This window comes from Phlebotomus papatasi, chromosome 2 (assembly GCF_024763615.1).
Source record: "Phlebotomus papatasi isolate M1 chromosome 2, Ppap_2.1, whole genome shotgun sequence".
NCBI classification, from domain to species: domain Eukaryota; kingdom Metazoa; phylum Arthropoda; class Insecta; order Diptera; family Psychodidae; genus Phlebotomus; species Phlebotomus papatasi.
In genome coordinates this window covers 64453649-64472232 of record NC_077223.1, presented here as the reverse complement: position 1 = coordinate 64472232, position 18584 = coordinate 64453649, and the positions used below count along the sequence as shown (strand labels likewise).

The following is an 18584-nucleotide window of genomic DNA, read 5'->3' as shown; positions in this document are numbered from 1 at the left end:
TAAGATAAAAATATCGAAACAATATAAAGAGAGCAATAAAGAAATTTAAAGAAAGAGCTATTTTATTTAGTTGTTAATTTTCCGGGCGCCCCCGTTTCTTGGGCGGTATTTTTTCCTCAACCTTCGTCACTTCTTTGAACCTCCTTTAGATCTTCGTGTCGATTAATCGGCTTCCCTGAGCCTTTTCTTCTTCTCCCTTTTCCTTCTTTGAAGTGCTTTGTCTTGCTTCCGTCTCATTTCTGGAGATCCAGTGATGATCGTCGACATTATCTTTCGACTTTTGTTGGGTGGAATAAAACCTCCGGAAGCTTTGGTGATTCCAGCGATCGTAACGTTTTCCCTTCGATCAGCGGAAACAATAAACTTGATTTTTCAACTTGTTAAGCATTCCTTGAACCCAAAATATTTTCCTTTGCCGAAAAACGCATGAGAGGACAGTCTCATCTAAATTGTAAATCCCGTAAATCCTGTCTGGCTCAAAATGATAGGTGTTCATCAATTCACAACACTTAATCAAGGAATGGGTCACTAGTGAGGTTATGATTTTCCAGTTGGAGTTGCCTGATACGCGTGCGAACCATAACATTCTAAGCGATTGAACCTACACGAAATGTAGTATTTGTGAATTTTCCAGTACTCTCAAAAAATTTTCCTCTGATGCAAAAAGTTATTACGTAAATATCAACCCACATTAACCCTTCATCCATTGATGTAAGTGTTTTTTTTATTAAATGAATTTATCTGTGAAAAATCACATGAAATGTGTACCATCAAAATTAGCGATTTTGGGACTATTTTGAATTTGTGACCGTAGAACCTAGGAAAGAAGGGCTAGGCTGCCTATTTTTGCAGTGGAGATATAGTTTATGAATACCTATCTTATCCTTAAGAAATAAGGAATCAGCTCTTTTTAAACAAAGAGAAAATCCGCATTGTTTGAAGGCTCGCGCGTGCGAAGCATCCCTAACTTCCCCTATTAGGGGTTAAAGTTACCCTTTCTCATAATAAATTTACCCTTAAAAAGGTGTAAAATTAACATTAAAAAATGTTGATATATTTTTACACCTAAAAAGTGTTAAACTTATGAGGAAAAAAAGTTAATCGCACCCCCTTTTCTCTCCGTGCAAATATTAATCACAATTTTGTGTGGCATAAAATTAAGTTAGAAAAATATATTTTTATGAGGGGTCTGTAGTGGAATTGTTAAGAGCGTTCGGCTCTTGGGCTGTGTGATCCTTGACTAGACTGTTACAATTATTATGAGTTCGAGTCCCACTCGGTGCAAATGATTGAAGTGTCTGAATGGATATTTTTTCCCGAATCATTGAAAAAAAACTGAATAATAAATTTATATAGTGAACAACGAAATGGCAAAAATAGCCCAGTATATCAAAATAAATATAAATAATAATGTATTTTTATATTGAACGGTTATACTTCCCCCTTGAATCTGGATAGAATGTGAGTATTTTATGAGAGCTCAGAGACTTCTTTCGCGGAGGAAGATTACATTGCGACAAGAGTGTGTATATTTGGAACAATTGAGATCACTTGAGTTTTCGCTACTGAGATTTACGATGAAGTGCTAAATGGGGTTAGTCCACTCTTTATTTGTCGATCTTGTGCCGTTTTATAAATACACATTTCCATTTAAACAAGATTATTTTTTGCAAGACTCGGAAGATTTACATGAGTTGTTATATTAAGAAAATTTGAGACTTTAAATTCAAGTTCAGCTGTTTTTAAAAACATAAGTCATTCACTATTCTTGTAATACACTCTTTAATAAAAATTCTTATATTTTTTTTAACCAAATCTAAAATTACTTTTGAGTGCTTTTTAAGTCGAACACTGTAATTTATCCACTCACTTAGAACTTTGCATTAGGAAGTTGCGCTAGATTGCATGATAGAGAGGGGCTGAGCTCTAGCGCTACTCTACGCTTCTCTAGCTTAGATTAATTTATTGAGATAAGCTCTTGATTCAGCACCGTCCTCCAACTGAATTAATTGCGGGCTTTTTTCTCGCCATTATTGTGACAGAACTAATTATGTATTTCAGTCTTTGAAAAATGAAAAAAAAAAGAATTGATCTCTCGTGATGGATGTAATTTTCTGAACACCCACATTAAAATTGTCACTGACATTGGACATCAATTGTCTGCCAAATAAAATTGAACATGTGCTTTGGTGTTAAACAATAAATTGGCGGAAATTTATTGTTGATAGATGTTTTTGCCGGTGAATATATATAACATAAAAAAACCAACATTTACTGAAACAAGTCAGTCCATGATTAAGTAAAACTGATACTATCTCTCAACATCAGCACGAATTTCGGAATGGATATGCCCTTCAATATTCAATAACGGGCTCCCTGATGGAAGTTTGTATTTGATTGATTGGTGATTGACAAGTTGATGCAGAGATCCTGCACAGATATGAACACCAAACTGATTTTTGGATCATCATTTTGCTACATTTAATTCAAAGGCACCGAAGATTGAAGAAAACACTCTTCAGGCAATTCAATCTCATTTTATGTGGCATATTGTGAAACATAGAGATTTTCTGTCATTTTCTTCTCTGTGATAATCTCTCATCATTTTTCATCCACATCCATTTTTGGGCAAGAGCCTCCCCCAGATGAAATTAATCCTATCATGTCAATCAAGCACAGTTTTTTCCCCGAGAATTAAAAGCCTTTGCGTTTTGCACGACACCTGAGTGAGACTTTCTAACACTTTTTCATGAAGGCCACCTCGGACATTATTTTATATAATAATATACTTAAAAAAAAATTTTAAATGTTGAAAATTTTTGACGTGTTGCTGATATTTATAATGCTATTGCTGTTAGATGTGCGAAATCTTAATAATTGTAGAAATTTAGTATAGACTTGAGAGAACTACAGATAAAGATTTTTATTCAATTATGTAAATATTTCTAAATTCCGTCTGAATTTTAATAATATTCCCTGTTGACCATGTCTTTTTGTGATTTTTTCTACCCGAAATCTTTAGTCAATCTCATGTTCTTTACATTTTTAGCAATACCAAAGGTTGGAAAATTGTTTTTACATATTTCAATATTTTCACTAATATTTTTTTTAATATTTTTATAGAGTTTCATATATTATTTCTAGTTAATAAAACTCTGGGAGCTGCTGTGTCGAATACAGGCTAATCAAACCTGTTGAATAGTTGTGGATTAAAAGGATTTTATATGTACTTTGCTTAAGTTGTGCAAAATTATCTAAAATGCCAAATTCAAAATTTTTTGAAATCGATACCTGAGAATAAGAAAAGAACAACTCGATTTTTTGCGAAATTCGTTTTTTTCGCTTTTAGGGTACTCCTTGACACCCTCTACTTCCCCTGTGAATATCATACTGGAAAATAAATTATTCCCAAAGTTATAGTGCTTTTTCTAAAAAAGCAAAATCTCACTAATTTTTCAATTCAGTAAGGATAAGAGCCGCATAACTCGACCGTGTGACGTCATCATTTTGCTTGTCAAAAGTATCCCGGCTGATTTCACGACAATGGATAAGCTATTATTTGGCTGCAAATATGTATAGTCTTCAAATTGGTAATAACTAGTTAATAACTAATATAGTTAATAATAGTTAATAAATCTTCTATAAAATTAAAAAAAAAATGGATCAAAAACTAAAAAGTGGAAATTGAATACGAAGTAGATGTAAAATGCTATTATTATCTATTATTATGCTATTATTTATCAAATATTACTAATATCTTGATGTTTTTTTAAGTTCTCGAATATTGCAAAGTGTTGCAAAAACTGAATAAAAGCGATAAAATGCTAATTTATTATGCAGCAAACTTCTCCTTGGCGCGAGAGCTCATAACCTGTTAACTTTAAACTGTTAACTGTAAAATTGGTTTGAAATAATAACAAGAAATATGTAAAAAAATTAAAATAAAAAAAAATAATATAAGACCTATAGTTGGCATGGTTACCCGCCCTGGGAATCCTACTTCACTGAAACACTTCCTCTTGGTTCGATAATTATATATTTTTATTAATCAATTTTCACATGAAAGTCTTCTACATGTTCTTTCGGATAATTAGCCGCCATTCCACACTTCACTTCTTCTTCTTCCAGTTCCTTATCCTAGACATACACCAACTGATTGACATCTCCCCTCACTACGGTTCCCACAGGGGGAATTCTGTGTGGAATTGTCACGCGTGAGTTAGAAACCCATCAATGCTAATCGAACTTTCTTCTTCTCTTTATTTAACGGGACGTCATCCATTGAATGGTTTCCCGTACCAATCGAACTTTTGTTCTCATAATCACATGTGTTCGAAAATGCAATTAATTGATTTTTTAATGAAATCTCTCTTCAATTCAATGATTTTTGTTTGATTTGTTTAATAAAAATCATTGTCATTTAAATTTCCAGTAACCTCAAATGTGTAACTGGACTAGACTTGTAATGGTATAGTAAAGAAAAATAAGATGAAAATGCATTTTATGAGTTGTTCTTCTTTCCCGAATTCCTGTTGGAATTTTACAAAAAAAAATCTAAAATTCACAAATTACAAATGAGAATTTAAAAATTGTACAGACGAATATTAGTTGTATAATCCTTACCAAATTGCTAGAAAAAGAAAATTCAATGGAAATTAGTTTTTTGTTACGATAATCTGTGAAAAATCACTTTGGCATTTTCTGCCAATTTTCAGAAAATTTATACAAAAACCACAAGAAAATAGGAAAATATATATTAAAAAATTAATTTATAAGTCCTATAACTGCTGTAGAAGTCTTGTGAATTGAAAAACTATTAAAAATTTGCTTTTTTGTTAGAATATCTGAACAAGCATAGTATGCCAACTTGGTAATCTACGAGATTTTTTGTCTCGGGTTTTAAAGTTGCACTATTGCGTGGATGTTTCTTAAAAAATAGCTACTGATTTCGTTGGCGTCATACAAAGCGAGCGCTTTCCGCCAAGAACAAAATGGACGACGAGCGCCTCTCACGCTTTTCATGCGTACTTCGCTTTCCTGTCGGCAGTACATCGAGAAAACCCTTTAAAGTGCGGTAAACGAAATATCGATTTAATCGAATTTTCTATGAGGATAATGTGTTTATAGGTATAGTTTATACCTAATGGGAAATTGTCAATGAATCTGTCACAGTGATTAAAAACACGTGGTGGTTCAGAGCAATGGCCGCGATGGATTAGTATACATAGATAGTGATGTGTATGAGGAATGATATCGAAACAATTTTGACAAGTGATGCTTGACCAGCCGGGTCTTTTGGCAGCGTGGGAAAACTCGAGTTGTTTGGGTCTTATCCTGAGTTTTTGATATGACAGCTGAGGAAAAATATGTTACAACTCGGAAAATATTGTAATAGTTATTAAAATACACATTATTTTGTGAAAATTTTATGGAATTAAGATGGCTATTATAGAATCCTTTCGTTTGATGTACAATATTAGAAAAGTAAAGTTAAATTAATTGATTTATTAGCAAATGCAAATCTCAGCTTTAAATCGCTCTCCTGTAAAGTTGGCCATTCGCGAGTTGTTCTTTTCTTATTCTCAGGTATCGAAATTGTCTTAGTTGGTCAAAGTTAGGTTCCTTAAGGAATTAAGTGTGTAACAAAGACTAAAAAATCAGTAATTTTCTCTAACATTCTTTTTAATAATTATAAAAAAAAATTTTAATTTAAGCTTGCACACGCAAAAGACCAACCTGAAATTTTTATTTAAAAATTTTAAAAGTTCTGCTGTTGGGGCCTGATTTTTGAAACGTTTTTTTTTATATATATCTTACTATGTGGTAGTCACGATTACTTAGAGCAGATTCATCAGAAGTCAAAAAAACAAGTATTTCCCATTATAGCAGAAGACCTTAAAACTCCTACTTGTACGGTAGATTTTTCAAAAAAGAAATAACATTTGTAATTTTCAAAACGAAAAATTAGAAATTTCGGTATATTTTGCACCACGATTCGTATTATAAAATGAGTAGTGATCAAGGAAACAAAACCATTCGTTCAAGTACGAGTTTAACTCTTCTGCTATCAGCATGAAATTCTTCAGGAAAATCTACTCTGAGCAATGATGATTAACCCTTTAAGGACGAGAAACCAATAAACAAAAATTGTAAAACATCTTACATCTAAACTTCGAAAAGCAAACAGAGTTTGATTTGGTGTATTTTTTGTGTAGGGACAAAAATAGCCCAAAAATTTAAATAATTTTTTTGACGATACCAATGACTGATAATTTTCACTCTAACGAAAAATATTATGTTTGAGTTTTGTAGCTTCCTTTTCCAAAACGGTTTTGCTTAAAAACAACTGGAAGTATAAAAAATAATTAAATATTTATCATGTAGCAAATAAGTGGAGACTTACAAAAAATATCCTAGATTCCTTCAACCTTCTACTTTGCAGTTACGTATAAACATAAGAAAAAATTAACTTTAAGTAGTCAGGAAAAATTATTTTCTTTATGGGACACCGACGTTCCAATCGTCCTTAAGTCTTTCGTCTCTTTTGGGACTCTGAGTACCCAAAGCAGCATAGGAATATTCAGTGAAAAACAATGTTTTTTAATTATTCAGAACTGAGAAAAATTCAATTCTTTTGGATGATTACAAACTATAAGGATGTCCAAATGTAAAATATTTTTTGTAGGATCTCAATTAATTCCTGAGCTTTGATTAAAAAATTGTGAAATTGGCTTGCAGCATATGCTGCGGTCCGGAAACAGTTAAAGGGTTAACGCAAAGTCAGATTTTTTCGATAACAGTCTGCGAAAATCTATTTCTAACAGATGAATTTTTAAAATTTTCAATCTAAGTTTCAGAACATTGAGTTTAAATATTGTACATTTGCATGATTAATACTTTGAATTAAACAATTTTTTACGATGTTGACACATATAAACATAGTGTAGAATTTCATAGCCAATATATAACCGCTTAAAGTGAGAGGGTAAAGGTGTATTGAAAAAGACAGCGCTATTCTCTTTTATGTCTCTTAATTCTAAACAATCAGGTTCAATGTTTTATTTTACTCAAATATTGATAATGATGATAGTGGTGACAGTGATGATAGTGGTTTCCAAATAGGCACACACTTAATCATCGGGAGAAATATCTGTTAACCATTGCATGGGAGGAGGTTCAGCCCCATTCAGACCGGAATAAAAGTTCCTTTATTCCAGAACCTTTCTGTGCTCTAAACACCTTCTATAACTGATTCGGAGTAGACCACCGTACGTTTTAAGATGAAAAGAATTTTTATTCAGATATGAACCTTCTTCCGGATTAGGGGGCAGTGGAGTATCTTTGAAATTTGAATTTTTCTCCTATGTTTAAGTGGAATTGGGCCATATCATAATGTAATTTAGCTTTTCAATCTGTTCGTGCACTTAAATTATATCACGATAACGCTCAATTTTATTTAAATATAGGTGAAAAGTCCAAATTTCAAAGGCGTCCCACTTTCAAAGGTGCCTCACTTCCCCCTATCACCGCACTTTTACTTCGAATTATTATCAACGCCGAGTGTTTTCCTTAGTTTGAGATGTTACGTGGGTTTCGTGGGTTTCACAATAAACTGTGCGAAGATACTTAATTTGTAAATATTAAGTTAGACTGTTGTGAATCTTTCATAACTTGGAAGTGAATTTTAGGTATCTTAGGGATTAATTGATGGTTGCGTTTAGTTCATATCGGTAGGGGAGAATTTCATATGCATTACTTTCGAAAATACACAGTTTTGGAATCAATTTAAAAGTTATCTACGAATTGTAGAGTTTATTTTCAGATAATTCATACCCAGAAGGAACTTACAAGACAAAGTTGCTTGCAATATGGTTCGTATTCGTTTAACAAATCGAGCAGATCCATCTTGAAAAACAATTTAGCTTTCTTAAAGTACTCCCAGTACCCAACCTTACCCTACAGATTTTTTTAATTCGCAACCTGAAGTCACAGATTTTGGCCAGGTTAATATTTCCGGTTTCAATGGATAAATTTACACATATAGAGAATATTCAAAGCATTAATCAGAAAGTGTTTTTAAATAGATCTTGCAAATTATATATTCATCTCTTATCTTAAAATCTATCTAGAGTTGTTCAACTCGCCACTGAAGATACTTTCATCTGAAAGATCCAAGTCTTTCTTATGCCCCAGAGGATGGTCTTTTTTTGCAGTACTTGGCGCTAATTGTGATTTGTGGAGGTGAGAAAGTGACATGGAACTCACCTGGTACTGGACGAAATTATCTGTGAACGAATGTGGGATTCTCGAGTAAGGCAAGCTGTTGTTGTTGATCGATGGTGTGGTGGTGATCTTCTTCGTGAACGCGAAATTCTCATAAGATGGTGGTTTGGCAAGCGGATGCCGTGGAGTCTGGATGAAGTAGGGCAGGCTGTAGGGTCGGGCCGAGAAGCTCACGGATTTTCCCTTAGGTCTGCTTTTAACTGTACGATTGGGTGATGTTTCACCCTCATCGGAGGATGTTGCTGAAGGTGTCCTTTCGTATGGTGTCCAGAGCATTGAGGAGAGTGCCTCCTCGACGTCCGGTGGCCGGGTCCGTCGCTCCATATTTCTCAACTCTTTACTTTCTTGGATTGAGTTGCCTCATCATCGACATAATGCAACATTTGTGCTATTTTGCATGGTCACTTGTGCAAGAAATCGTCGGGTTTCATTCAATTAATCCATACAAAACTTCATAGACATCAAGGGTATTGAAACAATTGCCAATTGAATTTCTGCTTGTTTTTTTCTTCACCTCCAATTCATCAATTGTTGTCTTACATGTCGCTTTTGTCAGCTTCCACCGGAAGAATCCACATGTACTTGCATGAATTTTTCAGATGAACATACGAACAGGAAATCTGAAAGACACGAGAAAAGCATGTTAGAACAAATAGAACAAACACTGAGTAATTTTAGAATATAAAAATTCACTTCCATCGAAAAAAGTGCAAGTGATTTTTTTTGCTCTGAAAATCACGAAACTTGAATGATGTCAGAAACATCAACTGACAAAATTTTACTTTTCACTCATCATATGAAATAACAAAAAAAATACATATTATTTCGACTGTGAAGCTATAAAAATTGTGTATAAAGTATAAATTTCCATTTTATTTCTAGATCTCTTCCTTTCGCTTTTTTTGCTTGTTTTTTTTTATTTTGTGGAAGGCTTCCCCAACAAATTATTTCATTTAATTTCTTGTGCACCGCCAATTAGCGTTTGTGTCAAATTTTCTCAAATGAAAGCTGTGCGTGTCATGTCTCTTTGTTTATTACCAGCTAATAATTTTTCTTCTTGTGTAGAAAACATAAGAAGTACGAGGTTGATGACTATGAAGAAAAATTGCACGATATTTCACACTCTATTTTAATCGTATTTGTGGGATTTCTTATACACTTAAACTTTCTGACAAGATTAAATCAAGTTTTTGTTCTCGACCCATAATGATCTCAAGCATATCGTCAAGAGATATAACAAAAGTACTTTGTTTTTTAAGCAAAACAGATCCTCATATCTCTTCATCAATATTTAAATTTTACTAACTACTTTAATTTAGCTTTATACTTAATAGAATTAAATTTTTGCTGAAGTACAATTGCAGTGAAGGATAACATGATGATTTCAAAAACTATATTTTTCTTGTGTATATCTTTCTCATGTGAAAACTTTTGAGCTTTTATAGAATTCACTATAAAAGGAGTTATACACTGAGAAAAAAATAGGGGTGCGATTAACTTTTATTCCTCATAACTTTAACACTTTTTAGGTGTAAAAATATATCAACATTTTTTAATGTTAATTTTACACCTTTTTAAGGGTAAAATTAACAGGAAAAAGGGTAACTTTAACACCTAATACACTTAAAGCATAATATTTACACCGATTTGGGATCAATACTTCAGGGTAAAATAAACATTTCCGGAATGTTATTTTAACTTTTTCGAATTTCTCTCAGTGTTTGCAGAATGCTCGAACTCGTAACTTAAATGGTTTTGGGCCAATCCATCTCAAAACGACCGAAAAAATCGCAAATCGAGGGGTCATGGTCTTAGATGTTTTTGAATTTTACATATGTTAAAGTACACGATAAAATAATATACCCCTATTTTTTTTTTCGTCTGAAAAAAATTCCTGGCCGGAGATACATGGCGTCAAAGATGGCGCCTCGCGCTTCATTCCTCAATTGCGATTTTTAGCAAATATTTTAAAATGCTCTATTTCGGGAACGGGTTGAGATTTCTTCTTACTCTTTTTTTTTATTTGAAAGATAATTTTATACTCTTTAAAACGATATACTTGATTTTGCATTATCTGCTTAAGTTTTTTTGTAACGGTCTTTTAAAAAAATTTTAAAAAAATTTAAAAATTAATTTTTCTCAAAAACCCCATTCTAAAAAAATTTGATTTTTTTACTGTTGATCAGTAACATTGAGTACTACATTCCCTGAAAAGGCGAGCTTCCACTTTTGCACTTACTTTTTTTAAAAATATTTGAAAAATTACCATATTTTCAAAATAAAAAATAATCAGCTAAACTCAAAATTTTGAGTTCAACTTTTCAGGGAATATAGTACTCCACAATACTCATAAACAGTCAAAAAATCAAAATTTTTCGAAATCAAGTTTTTGAAAAAAAAAATTTTTTTTTGAGTTTTAAATAAAAATGTCTTTTATTGACAAAAATCAAACTTTAAGATACATTTGACACATGTGTCAATATGTAGATTTTTTTTAAACGGAATTTCAAAAAAAAAATTTTTTTAAATTTTTTCAAAAATAATCCAAAAAAATTTCCAAATTTTTTTTTGAAAAACTAAAAGAAAACAAAAAAAACATAATTAGTACATGTGTTTAATATGATTTAAAGGCTTATTTTTGTCAATAAAAGACATTTTTATTTAAAACTCAAAAAAAATTTTTTTTTCAAAAACTTGATTTCGAAAAATTTTGATTTTTTGGCTGTTTATAAGTATTGTGGAGTACTATATTCCATGAAAAGTTGAATTCAAAATTTTGAGTTTAACTGGTTATTTTTAATTTTGAAAATATGGTAATTTTTCAAATATTTTTAAAAAAATGTAAGTGCAAAAGTGGAAGCTCGCCTTTTCAGGGAATGTAGTACTCAATGTTACTGATCAACAGTAAAAAAATCAAAATTTTTGAGAATGGGATTTTTGAGAAAAATTAATTTTTAATTTTTTTCAAAATTTTTTTAAAATACCGTTACAAAAAAACTTAAGCAGATAATGCAAAATCAAGTATATCGTTTTAAAGAGTATAAAACTATCTTTCAAATAAAAAAAAGAGTAAGAAGAAATCTCAACCTGTTCCCGAAATAGAGCATTTTAAAATATTTGCTAAAAATCGCAATTGAGGAATGAAGCGCGAGGCGCCATCTTTGACGCCATGTATCTCCGGCCAGGAATTTTTTTCAGACGAAAAAAAAAATAGGGGTATATTATTTTATCGTGTACTTTAACATATGTAAAATTCAGAAACATCTAAGACCATGAAGGGTACCCCTATGGTCGTCTTGAGATGGATTGGCCCTTTTACATCAAAGGTACTTCCGCATCATTGTCCGTTTATCGATTCACAACGGACTTGAATCGATACATAAATTAGTCAAAAGATCCCCCAAAATAGTTTTAAGAGTAATAAAACAGATTTTCGCACAAAAATTACTTATCGGTTTATATCCAGTTCACTGCCGGTTCACAACCGATTTGAATCGATCCATAAATCACTCAAAAGGAATCGCCAAAAATAGTTTAAGATTAATACAGTTGTATTTCGGATATAAATAGTTTACGTACACAACAAGTGCACAACCGGTTATTAAAAATTTCAAGACCTTTCCAACATGACAGAACCTTTTAACCTTTGACCTTGAAAATTCGTTATTAAACATTATTCAACGGTATTAAGGTGAATTTGACCTTTTCTAATCGTCACAAAATTTCACGTTCTCCGATCGCGCTAAGTCCTTGGGGAAATGTGGTTTGTCTCCTAATCACGAAGATATAGATGGATAAAAAGCTTTCTTATCCGTCTGTCTGTCCGGCAGCTCTTAGAGCTTTTTATATATCCAAAATGAAGACAGATATTGACTTGCGGTTTTGGGCAAAAGTCATATCAGGTGAAAATTGCAAATTAATACATTCACGCCCATCCTAATCCTTCCGCCGTTTTAAAAATCCTTCTTTACATAATAAAATAATAAAAACTTAATAAAAAAAACTTGATGAAAACTTCATGCTCTGCCCAACCTCTAGACCCGAGCTATCAGGGGTATTTTTTTTAATAAAATGACTATCTCCGATTCTGATTGCCCGTATTTGAGCAATGAGGGCGTTTTGGTAAGCTCTCATGAAATTCCACATCTCCTTCTGCATCGGAAGTTCGTAAAACCACCCCTAAGGCCGCTGTTATTAAAAACAAAATTTTCCAATTTCCTAAACTAGTTAGTTTAGGCTGTACGGCTTGGATCGGGCTAAAATTTTAGTATGTCATAGCTGCACTCTATATTAGTGAAACAATCAAACCTAAGTCGTTTGGAAATGACCCGAGCTATAAGGGGTCGAAATTGAAAAATTGACCGATCTGTAAGGTAAAGTACCCTGTAGTCGGCCGGTTTCTCAACTCGGCCAGTGCGACTATTTATTCAATTTATTTAGATTTGTTATAATATGGTCTTGCCGATTTAACATTAGAAGGTGTATTATATTATATATAACGTAAATCAGTGCAAATTTCATAGAAATTGACTATAAGACCGGCCAACTAGAGGGTACTTTACCTTATTTCCGACATTTCGAACATTTGAACATTTTGGATATTTTGGAAAATGAATGTAATGTAATGTTGTGGAGGGTGACTTATGGGGGTTCCCTCGAAGATCCCAAGTCACAAGCTCTAACCTATTGGACTGTAGAGATGGTAACATATGAACGAACGCACTAACAGAGTGACATCTAGTTAATAAATAACAAAAAAAAAAAAAACAAATGAGCAGTTAAAATATTTAATTTTATTCAGTAGAAATTCAGAGTTTTACAAAAAATGGTAATACATTTTATTAGAGTTTAAAATAAAATGATAAACCGTTTATTTTTGCTTTGCCAAAACTTGAATGATTTTACTAGTTTCATTTTTTATTGCTAATGAATTTAAACTTTTTTACCGCTTCAATATTTTCTTGCATCCGTTTTATAAAAAAATAAAAATTAAGTAAGTTATATTTACAGTGTGTACTTGATTATCTATCCCTGTTAATTAACTTTTTGATATAAGATTATATATTTTAATTCTCAAGTTTCAGTCGTTTAAATAAACATGTTGAATGAGAAATTTATATGTTCTGATAAAGCATATGCTTCAGTTTGCCTCAGTTTTACCTTAGATTTGGTAAATATTTGAATAAAATAAGGAAAATATCAACTACCTAATGGTAAAAAATACTTAAAGATTGCTTACTTTTCAGGCCGTCATATGACGTTCTTCCTCATTAGGAATTCTAATACAATTTGTTTCTAGTACTATTTACTTTCCAGCCGAAAAACCCAATGCCCTCAAGGCATTGTTATAGAAAATTATTTTGACCGAGTTGTTGTGCTGGTTCTCTTGTGCAAATCCCAAAGTTAAATGAACAGAACATCGACATTTGCTGGATGAGGGACAAAATTGGCAAAGTACCCCAAAATTGCCAGAGGGATTAAAGTCGAATTTCATGTTCAATTTGGCCAGAGAGTTTAAAATATTGAGAGCCAATTAATATGGAATATTATTAAAATGTTGCGAGAGAGATGATTTTTGTGTAACGGAGGTAAAGAGAGCTTAAATCCTAAAACTTTAATTTGATTAAAAGTTTATGCCAGAACATGGTACATGGTTAATTGGGTATGGACAGGATTGAGTGTCATTTGGAATAGCTGAGCGGATGTGTCTCTGGGGTGCGATTCTATGTGAGAATGGTTGGACATTGAAGTAGAATTGAATTGTTGAGTGACTAAAGTTTCCAAGTAGCCTCCAGTATGTCTTTGAGAGGCCATACGTAATTATTGAAACGGAAATAATCCACATAGACAATGTGATAAATGGCTTGAACAGATGAATTTGCCATTCAATCAGTCTATTTAGCAATACTCATGCAATCACTCCCTAGAGCCTGAAATGTAAGATTTGACCATTGGCTCCTGACAAGGAAGAGTTGAGGAAGCAGATGGACTACATTTGATCACACCAACATGATTAAGTGACTGTCATCCAGGGAGTTCACGACTGGATATCCACCCAAACTCGAAATTGTGCCATCCTCCCTAAGCTCTTTTTATTACCATTGTTCCCATTCACACAAAATTCTTCAAGTATGATTAATTTCTATCGCAAAAGCTCCCCAGCCACATTTTTTTTTGCTCCTCAACACATAAACTCTTGCATAGAAAAGCCATTGAGAAACTTTCAAGTTAGTGAGAGAGCTTTAAACTTTCCAGACATTCCGGTTTGCATATTTCACCGCGAATTGTCCATATGAATTTTACCATAAAACAATATTTCACTGTAATTCCAATTTCCCACTGGGACTGTCCGTTCTCTGTACATTTTCATCCAAGACAAGCTAATTAATTTAACTTCCAAGCCGTTCTACACAGCTCTATCATCCCTTTTTATTAATTTTTCTTTTTCATTATGTTGCACAGTGACATTTCACATGAATATTGCAAAAAATCCCATACGGAACAATTTTTTAATATGCAGCAGAATTAATATAAATTATTCAGAAGACGGTAACCAGGTTATTTTTGCCTATGCGTTTCTGTATTGTTCAATTTGGTATGAATTGTGAATATTTGGGATTCATTTTTTTCATTTCCTCTGTAGTTCCTTTTTCACATGATTTTCGAAGTACTCAAAAATATAAAATTTTTTAGACAAAGTGCACATTTTTTCTTTGCGGATTGCGTTCATAGTAATATTGACTCCGTTCAGTAATAACCTTTCGAAGAGACAAAGCCACTCCAAAGCCAAGCCAAACCCATTCGAAAATCTACTGGAAGCCTAAAGTGCAAGTTGACGTACTCGCCACTTTAGCGCTGATTGTTCTGCCATGTCGAATTTCGATATTCTTGACACATCAATCGTCAACAATGGCTCCGTTCAGTAATAACCTTTCGGAGTTACAAAGCCACTCCAAAGCCAAGCCAAACCTATTCCAAAATCTACCGGAAGCCTAAAGTGCAAGTTCACGTACTCGCCACTTTAGCGCTGATTGTTCTGCCATTTCGAATTTCGATATTCTTGACACTTCAATCGTCAACAATATCAACAACAGTGTGCAAAAGTTTGCTGCAAAAAGTGAATTTTGTGTAGTTTTATGGAATTTCAGGATGGCAGAATGTTTTAATTGCAATTTTAGTAAGATAGATGTCCATTTCATGAAATTACTCACTTTTGTGTAACTCCTCGGTTTAAACGTTTGAACTTCCAACGGCTTTTTAGGTAAGTTCTCTCTGATATACCTTCGAATCGGTAAAGAAAAAACCTCAACCGGAGAGAGATCTCAAATCGGGAAGGTTGTTACTGAACGAGAAGATTCTGTATTTTTAGAGCCAAAGTGTTGTACAAAAATAAGTGTCTTGGCTATAAAATAGACGGCATTTTACTTGTTCAAAATGTCATTGATTTTCGAAAATTGAAGTTCAAATGCGAATTACAAACTTAATTTTGAATTATTAACAATGGTTAACTATAATAGAATAGTTTACCTTCTTTAGTACGATTTCGTTAAAAACTACCGCCCTGTGGAATTATGTGCGTTCACAGTCGGGATTTAATTCACCAAAAGTGTCTCGACTAAAGAATAAAAATAGCATTGTATTGCAAAAATAAATGCTGTGCCCTGATAAATCTTGGAAGTCTTACCTAGGAAATTGTACCTGAATGTAAATTCCCCGGTCGTATGTTATAACTTCCCCAATTGTGTCTCGTCTAAAATTATGCGTCAAACAACTTTTTATATTATCTTCTTATTTAATAATCAATAAATTGAAAATCTCCTTTGCTCGTTTGGTTTCGCTTGTCTTATTTCCAAAGAGATTTTTAAATTTTTCTAAGAATAATCGACACTGTTCGACACTGCATTTCTTTTATAGCATATTTAATGCCATATCTTGCATAGGGTTAATACACGGGGTGACATTAGCTCTGAAAAATGAGACCACTTTTAGTGTAAATTTTTTCCTGACTTTGTACACATTTTACAAGATATCTCTAAAATTGCGTAGGTTGCCAATTTGGGGTTTTCGGTTGCCTATTCTATATTAAATTGCCTTTTATTTTGTATTTGTATTATTTTCAAATTCACTCTACAATGCCCGAAAACAGCCAATAAACTCAAAAGTTTTTTCGGCTCAATAGAAACATATGGGAAACATAGGAAACGTCATGCCCCTGGGTTAATATTTGAATTGCTAAGTGACACCTACAAATAATTTTATATCACGCCCTTTTCAATTTAGAACCACCCATAAATAAATCTTCTCATTTGAATGTTTGCATAGTTATGAAACCTTTCTAAGAAAATCAAAACTATTATTGTTGAATGAATAAGTTAATGAAAGCTCCCCCAATGAAAAAATATGTCACATCCCATTTCTACATTCCAGTTAAAATTTTAAATATTTGTCAACTTATGGCCATTTTCGTAACTTCATCCCACTTTCTGTAGCTAAATTTTTTAAAAGTAATTATATGTAAAGAGGACTATAACTATTCTAATGAAAAATCTTTCAATTCAATTTTTTTAAGAATTTATTTAATGCATTACATTAAGAGCTCTCCGATGTGAATATGAGAGAAAACTCTTTTTCATAGAGATTTATGAAATTTTAATTAAAAAAGCATTAAGGCTAGGGCTTCACAAAAAAAAGCCAGACTCTTGAAATGGTCTGCAGAACATTATCTTCTTGAGAGTGGTGCAACCATAACTGAAAAGTGGAACAAATCGATTTTTCAAGCATGTGAAAAATGTCATATTTGTAATTAACAAATAGCTAATAGGGGAGTTGATTAAAGACGTGTGACGTGTGAGAAAGTCATCTCGTACACTCAAGAATGAAGTGCGGAGGGAAGCCCTCGACAGGGACTTAATGGTACTAAGTGGCTGCAGCTCTTAAGTGCTGGGGTTACTGTGGGTTGGGGGGGAACATCAATGGCAAACCCCATATGAGAAGTGCGCTCCACTACAATTATGTTTTCCATTTGGAGCATCATTCACTCTTCATACACCCATTCACATATGCCACTCTTTTCCCTCTTACGCTCTTCTTCTTCCTTTTGTTGAACTGGGAAAAGTGAATTACATTTGAGTCCAGAGAAACAACACGCTTTTTCCTGCCACAGCATCATTTCTGGGTGCAGTAACATTTAATTAGGGTTTTCAGCAAATTATTCTCTCGGTGTTGCCCCAAAGAATGGTAAATTTCTTTAGGGTTGTAGCTTAAGGGGGCGAGTATCTCAGAAAATAGCTGAAAAACAAAGTTTATTGATTTCTTTTTTGAATATTATACTAGCTCAGTTTTATTTACATAAATTTTCAAAAAAAAATCAAAAGAATTTGTATACTATTAATCCGAAACGGAATATAAAATTTTAATTTATGTTCTGTAAGGTCTTAGGTTACCGAGTTAATAATGATGTTGAACATTACATATACTATGCCATTTATTTATTCAAATGAAGGATCTGTATATAAATTCTTTTAGTCTTTCATATCTTATGCATGTTAAAAAAAGAAATAAAAACAATACACTCTTTATATAGTCCAAAAAAATAGGAGCATTAATTGTATAATAAATAAATAAATAGTCAGAAAGATTTCAATTGAATATTAATAAATTACTCGTAAAACAACTAACTTTTTTCGCAGTGTTAAAAATATTTAATTTAAAATGTATTTTTTTCTGTTTTAAAGCTAAAACGCAAAGTAAATTTGCAATAGCTAAATTTAAAAAAATAAAGTATTGTTTTATATTGTATTTCATTTCGAAGCTGATTGAGTTAAGATTATTAAAAATTTAAGATGCGCTTGCCATATAAGTGTATTCGATCACTCAAAATATAAATCAAACAGTTCGATTTTGTTTTTACAAAAATCGTTTTATTCGCTTTCTGGATACTTCTTTATACCTTCTACCTTCCCTGGGAATATTATACTTGAAAGATAATTATTTTCAAAGTTATAGAGATTTTAAATGCCAAAAAACCTATGCTTTGCACGTAAAATCTCAGCTTAAAATCGCTCTTCTGTAAAATTTACCTACTGCGACTTATACATTTCTTATTTTGAGCGGTCGTAATTAAGTTACATTAGCATTTAACTCAAAATACCGAACGAATTAACCTGTGAAATTTTATATAGTCCCAAGTTTTTGTACTCATAACCGCAGTTAATTAGATAATAAATAAATTATCTCATACCCATAGTATTGGGACACTACTTTTATTTTTTAAATTTTTATAAAATTAAATTTGTTTTTAA

General features: G+C 32.4%; 1 protein-coding gene across 1 annotated transcript in view; it reads right to left on the bottom strand.

Annotated features, from left to right (window-relative positions):
- The window catches only part of LOC129803871 (uncharacterized), a 208904-nt gene that overhangs the window by 136885 nt on the left and 53435 nt on the right, over nt 1–18584 (bottom strand). Inside the window, exon 2 of the mRNA XM_055850695.1 lies at nt 8266–8903. Coding sequence (XP_055706670.1) covers nt 8266–8607 — 342 coding nt within the window. The 5' untranslated portion in view covers nt 8608–8903. The remainder of the gene's footprint in view (nt 1–8265; nt 8904–18584) is intronic.